The sequence below is a fragment of the Silene latifolia genome, chromosome 9 (genome assembly GCF_048544455.1).
Source record: "Silene latifolia isolate original U9 population chromosome 9, ASM4854445v1, whole genome shotgun sequence".
Classification (NCBI taxonomy): domain Eukaryota; kingdom Viridiplantae; phylum Streptophyta; class Magnoliopsida; order Caryophyllales; family Caryophyllaceae; genus Silene; species Silene latifolia.
The window spans coordinates 190,919,594-190,926,280 of record NC_133534.1 but is presented as its reverse complement, the minus strand read 5'-3'; the positions used below and the strand labels follow the sequence as shown (position 1 = coordinate 190,926,280).

At 36.9% G+C, this 6,687-nt stretch overlaps 1 protein-coding gene across 1 annotated transcript; it reads right to left on the bottom strand.

Annotated features, from left to right (window-relative positions):
* Window positions 1–2,662: 2,662 nt before the first annotated feature.
* On the bottom strand, window positions 2,663–4,254 carry LOC141598416 (alcohol acyltransferase 9-like). Its single transcript, XM_074418157.1, has one exon. It carries the CDS (start codon window positions 4,172–4,174, stop codon window positions 2,801–2,803), a length of 1,374 nt encoding a protein of 457 aa, XP_074274258.1. The 5' UTR covers window positions 4,175–4,254; the 3' UTR covers window positions 2,663–2,800.
* Window positions 4,255–6,687: the final 2,433 nt, after the last annotated feature.

The following is a 6,687-nucleotide window of genomic DNA, read 5'->3' as shown; positions in this document are numbered from 1 at the left end:
AACCATCCATGTATGTCCTTCAAGTTTAATCAACAATTCATTAAACCATGAGTGCAAATCAAACATGAGCATTAAGAGTTGTGCCAAGATAAGAATCTAGGATCAATTCTCACAAGATTAAACCATACAAATGAGAAAAGACATGAAATTTCCTACTTATTGCATGAATCCTTTAAAACAAATCAACATACAACAAGCTTGCTCCAAATAATCCTAGATAGATTAAACAATTTCTCTAGAATTTGCACTAGTTGGGTAAACAAGATGCAAGATTGATCATTCTAACATTCATCTACTCAACATAAGAATTAAGCATAAGGAAAGATCATTAGATAAATAAGAAGAGAATAAAGAGTCTTACAATACCAAAGTTGGAAACTTTGAATGAATTACACCAAGCAAGGAAGGATTTAGCCTTCCATAGTCTTCATAACCCAAAACAATAAGGAAAGCTTACAACTTGAATGAAATTTGTCTCTAAATTATTACAAGATTAAAACCCTAAATATGAGATTAGATGAGATGATATGATGGTAGATAGAAGATTTAGGTCTTCAAACTCTTGGGTATATATAGGGCTTCACGAAAACCTAAAAAGATTTCCACTTAAGAAGCCCAAAAGAAGATTAGAAACCCCGTAAAACAGAGCTGCACAGGCTGCGCAGCTTGCGCCAGAGTTGTTCTTGCCTGCGCAATCGTGCGCAGCTGCGCACCCTGTTTGCGCAGCCTGCGCCTAGGCTCGCATTTTTGGACTTCTAATTTCCAAGAGCTAGACCTCTTCAAATGTCCTCATTTCTTCTATTCTTCACTCCTACTTCTCCCAGGTGGGTTCTAGGTTACATGTGAGCCTCTTGTGCCTTGTCTTGACCTTTGAAAGGTGCTCTTTGCCTCTCGGGTTCCGTGCATTAAGATCAATTGTCCAACCGAGGTAAAATACACAAGTTACCACATCATACCCAATTACCAAATGCTAGGAAAAGCATACTAAAAGACCCATATTAAAAGACACGAGGGTGATAAAATAACCCTCTTAGACCGACACAAAACACTACTATCATAAAGCTTAAGAGGGGAAAAAAAAAGAGTTTCAAGATACTCATTTGAGACAAGGATAATGATATTTTTAATTAAAAAAAAAAGCATATTAAGGTTCTTTTTCTTTTGAACTTTATTTCAGCTCATTTCAGTCAGCTTTATTCAGTTCTGTTCGGCTTATATCTTCACAAATTAACTCTTATTTTAGTTTAATTCAATTCAATTTTTTTCACCCGACAAAACAGAGCCTAAGAAGTTTTCCAAATTTTTTGATGTTGGTCAATTTATTATTTTCTCGATTTTTTAACTCGAGTTTTAGATTAATTTAAGCAATTTGCATAGTTTGTATTAGCGGATTTAATTTTATTTCTAATAGGATTTTATGTAGTAGGTCAACGAAATATACATCTATCTAATTAATTTAAACATGTTGAGTGAACGTAAAATTATTTTTTACATGTTCAGCCAAATATTTAATCATTTATGTCATAGATTATGACAAAATATTATAACTTATATCCTACTGGTTTTTTCATGTAATTGTATATTATACCCGTGCATTTATGCATAGGTTACACATTAGTTGAGTATATAGCCCAACCACCAATTCCTCCTTCAATCTACACCAATATTTCAAGGTCATCCCTACGGCAACCGCCCTCCCTAACTACCACCACAACTCTCTTTTAACCCCATTCCCGAAAAGGTTTTACCATCCCCTCCTAGGGTGTCTATTTGTTCGGTATCCGGCGGCGAAGCCAACAGAGTCATATAGAAAAGTGATTAGTTTTGATTTTCCGGTACCGCTCTGAATCGAAGCTAATCCATTTCAGGAAAATTATCGAGTATGGAAGTAGGGAACTCGATTTTACTGGTGGTTTGATAATTATTGATCGGTGATTTGAGGTCTATGCGGCCGGGTAGCTTTCCGAGCTCGTTTGGGTGCTCAAGGATGAGTGGCGGCGCAGAGGAAGGAGATATGGGTGGTCGTCGTAAAGCGGCGATAAGGGCGGTGAAGTTTTGGTGGTGATAGGTGATGATTGGGACGGAGGTGGTGGTGGTTGGGGTGGTTAGAGTCGTTTGGCAGTAGCATGTGTCATGGGTTGGTTCATATCAGGCTATATTAGGAGGGAAGGGAATCAATATTATTACAATTCATTTTTGTCGTTTTGATGTTAATATCCATTATCAACAGCCCCGGAGGCGTTGATTATCAGGATCCTTTGATAAAAGAAGAAAATGTCCTTTGTAAAACAATTTTACAAAATACTCTCTCATATTCACTAATATCTTCCACATTTCCTAAATCGGAAAATTCACAAAGATCTTCAATTTTCCTTATTTGTCCATTATTTGTGGTTAATATAATATCTGACCCCACATTCTCTCTCCTACTTTTATTTCCCTCCACATACTATCACCTCACTAAATATTGGTCCAAAAGTAATGTGGAAAATCATATAGAATAGGAGGAAGTAATATTATAAAATCATATTACAAAGACCATGATGACTTATCAAGAAAAATAGTGGTTGGTGAAGTTATTTAGGTAAAATATTACTTGGTTGACAATAATAATTGTGTATAATGATTTTATACAAAATAATTATTAAAATAAATAGGCCGATATGACGAGAAAGCATTACATAGTAGTTGCACAAATTCTTATTTAAGACGGATCAAATAAAAACAAAATACGAAGTAACATAGCAAATGCCAAAAGTTTTGTCCCTAATATCATCATGTGCTAGTATGTGAAACCGTTTTATTTATACACCGAATATTCCGTCTTTAGGAAAACCTGATATAGTTGTTGATGGTAGTTGTCAACCGCGGTACAAGGGATCCCCATCATCACCCTCACCTCTTCTTTCTGGTTTAGCACTGGTAACAATAAACAATAATTACCACAGCATATCGGCACCACGTGGGCTAGCTTACCAAGCCCAAAGTCAGCCCTTTCTAGCCCAAGCCTAGTCCACTGGGTCAATATCAACACCCCTACTAAATCCGGACTTCTTTTGTTACCATTTACCAACTCTATTATTTCCCTCACATACTTATCATCCACTCTTTCTTTTGCTTTCCTAATCAATTCCGAAGCGTACCCTAAACCCTTCTCCGTAAGATCCTTAGCTGTAGTTTGGGCGCACCCGAGAACAAACCCGTTTCCATAAAACCCAGATGGGAGGCCGGATTTAACCCGATTTCGGAAATTTACACTGAATAACAATTTGAGTGTTTGGTTAGGAGGAAATTGTAATGACCGCGCCCAACAACGCCAAATATGGGCCGAAATTACGTCGAATGAAGTGAATTTAGTTGTCACACTTGCTTTTTTTTTTAGCTCATTGATTTGGGCTTTGTCAAATACAATTGAAGTTGGTATAAGTTGTTCACTTGAGAACCTATCTATGAACCCACAACAATCCGTAACCGGACTAAACTCCGAGTGGTCTAAATCAACCCGGGATACACCGATATCAGACTCAACAATTGGGGCCGGGTCAAGTAAATGGCGCTCCCAAACAGGCTTAGGCCCAATAAAATTCAACCCACGAGTTAAATCAGCAAAAGAATTGATAAACGCAGCCGCACCAAACCCATCACAAACCGTATGGTTAAACCCAAACCCAACTGCCACTGCCCCATCAGCAAGCCACGTCAGCTGAACAACTAAAATTGGGGCCCCCTTCAACACGTCATCTTCATGGACCCACATTAGTGGCCTCCACTCCTCCACGTGTCGTGGGGCCCACTCGAAGTCGGACAATTTATACTCGGACTCAGCCTCTACAAATACAACCCCTTGTGCCCGGCAGTCCACTTGGAGTGTCCGACCCGGAGATTCGGAAACTCGACCCGATAAGGGGTAATATTGGATGAGGGCCCGACTCAAAGCGGACTTTATACGGGTTGAGAATTGAGAGCGGTCTATTCCAGGGGGAGTATTATAGACTAGCAAGTATTCTACGACGAAACGGATGATTAGTTGAGAATCAAGGGTGGAGAGTGAGAGTATGCAGTCTGGGGTGGGGTCTGATGGGATTATGACCGTTGATTCTTTGATTTTAAAATATTTGTTGTTTTCCATTTTTTTATTTCTTGATTGATTCTGCTTTGGGTGAGAATTGGACATATTTAAATTATGTTGGAGAAGTGATTATATGGGAATAAAATCAGCTATATGATTCCCTTTAATCAGGAGAATCTGTAGGATTCTTGCAATCCTCAATCTCTCTTGATTTAGCAAGTCTTGTTTGTAGGGTATCACAAATCATTATTTATTTTCTTTTCAATATTATTTAATGAGAATTCTTTGAACTATTGCACATTTTTTAAAATACTTTATACTTAAAATTAACTCGGAATACTACCAATCAATGCACCCCTCCCATATAATAGAACAGGTGGAATTAAACATGGCAAAATTGATCCGGCCCGAATGACCCGACTCGGATCCGACCAGACATCCGAACTTGACTCGAACCCGTAAACCCAACCCGGAATAACCCAGCTCGAATGTTTATTGTAGCAAACTGATTATTATCCACAAATAACTTGATAATAGCTGACCCGAAAATGACCCGACCCGACCCGAAGTCTACAGTCCCGAAATAACCTGATCAAAAATGACTCGACCCGATTGGCCCATTTGCCAGATCTAGGTGGAAGGGATACCTATTCCACCGGTTGCCTTTTTACTTATTCATTCTTTATTCATTTTTACTTCTCTTTTACTTTCATTTATTATCTTTTTTACCTTTTTTTCTTCCTTTTTCTTCTTTCCCCTTGTACATGTTCATCCATCCTCACCATTGATCCATTATCGTTATTCATATCTTTGCACAAATCACTTGATTGAAGGCGGCCTTATTTCGATTTTGCCCTCAATTGATTCCACAATTAAAGAGGTAAATCAATTTCACCCTCAATTGATTACTGATGTTATTTATTTATTTTCTTAAATTTGATTTTTCCTTAGTTATTGTTTTCATTTGCAGTGTTTTAAGTAATTATTTGTTGTTATTTTGTTCAATTTAATTTAATTTGGTTATAATTTTTGTAGAGTTTTCAACTTTTTGTTGAATTAATCTTGTTTTTAAGGTTTGTGCCCTCTTTTATACATGGGTTTTGTCAAAAAGTTTATTTTTTTCTCAATTTAATTGAATTTTGATTGTATCTTTTGTATAAAATTTTTAACTTTTTGTTGAATTAATCCTGTTTTTAAGGTTTATACTTTCTTTTATATATATGGGTGTTGTTAAGTGTCTGAAAAATATACATTTATTCAAGCCCATATCTATCATATTTGAATGTAGCGTAACATATGTTGGCGGCAGACAAAGGTAGACAGAATCTGAGAAAAATTAAGAATGAAAATGCCCTAAATGTTTTTCAAGTATTCTTTTTTGTTTTATATTGTGTTTATAGCATAATATTGATGTAATTAGTGAAGTAAAAGAATTTGACAAAAATATAATTGTAATATCTGTCTGTCGAGACTCCTTAATGACTTTTTTGGGATTAATAGGTGAACCTTTTGCAATTAGTGAGACTCATATTATGTACCTTTCGGAAGGTAGTCTTACTTGTGTGTGAGGTAATTGCTTTGTATTAGATCGAGTATGGGTAACTCGGTCGAGTATAGGTAGTACTTGACCGAGTAGAGGGCACTCAGCCAAGTATGGGGTATGCTCGACCGAGTGGGGTGGTTCAGTGAACTTTTAAATAGGGAGTCCAAATCAGAATGAATCGAGACCTATTTCATTTCTACATCTCTCTCTAACCCTATAACTCCTCTAAAAGCCCTTTATACTCTTCTTAACCACCTTCCATGGAGGCTAGCATTGGATTTGGGATCTTGCATCTTTCCTAATTTCTCTCATTGTCAATCTTACTTCGTAAGTCAAAGTTTATGCCTTTTAACCAATTACTTTTGGTGAAACCCTAGGATTTGGGGCAGGGCCGTCCCTGACACTTTCGGGGCTCTGTACGAAAACCTGTAACGGGGCCCTTAACATATTAATTCATTTTGTAAAAAAATAAAATAAATTTTTTTTTGATGAAATGAGTACATCTGTTTCAAAAAGAAAGGATTAATTTAAATTGTTTTTATCATAAAAAGCACTAAGAAGCAATTGGTCTGTTGGTCTTATGGCTTATTGGCATGTATTCCATGTAGTTGCTCATGTTGGATTGATGGCACAGATTCAATTTCTCCTTTCACTTTTTTGTTGGAAATCTAACTCTAATAATTAGCAAGAAACATTCTTAAGCAAAAATTGCTTGTTGCAAGCCTCGAAGCCAGATCCCATGCGGAGAACTATGTGTTTCTTACTGCTGTAACGAGAGTAACACCATGCTTATGTACTGCGTTAATTATACCTATACTAATAGTTGTTTCAGTGACAGGGCTGTAACACCCCCATACTCCAAGTGCCTTACCAGGACCACTCAGGTATGAAGATATTACCATCTCGGTTACCCGAGGCATGATAATCATAAGACAATGAAGAAACATACTTTATTAAACAAGTTAAGTGATTACATAACAAAGCCAATCGTAAGCAAAATACAAATCGCTCTCAAACTATAAACCAACCGAAAGGAACTGTCCTAACAAACACAAATGGAAGACTAAAGACTCGA

Coding starts and splice junctions, on each gene's coding strand:
- LOC141598416 (XM_074418157.1), bottom strand. CDS start 4,174: ATGTCCAATTCTCACCCAAAGCAGAATCAATCAAGAAATAAAAAAATG.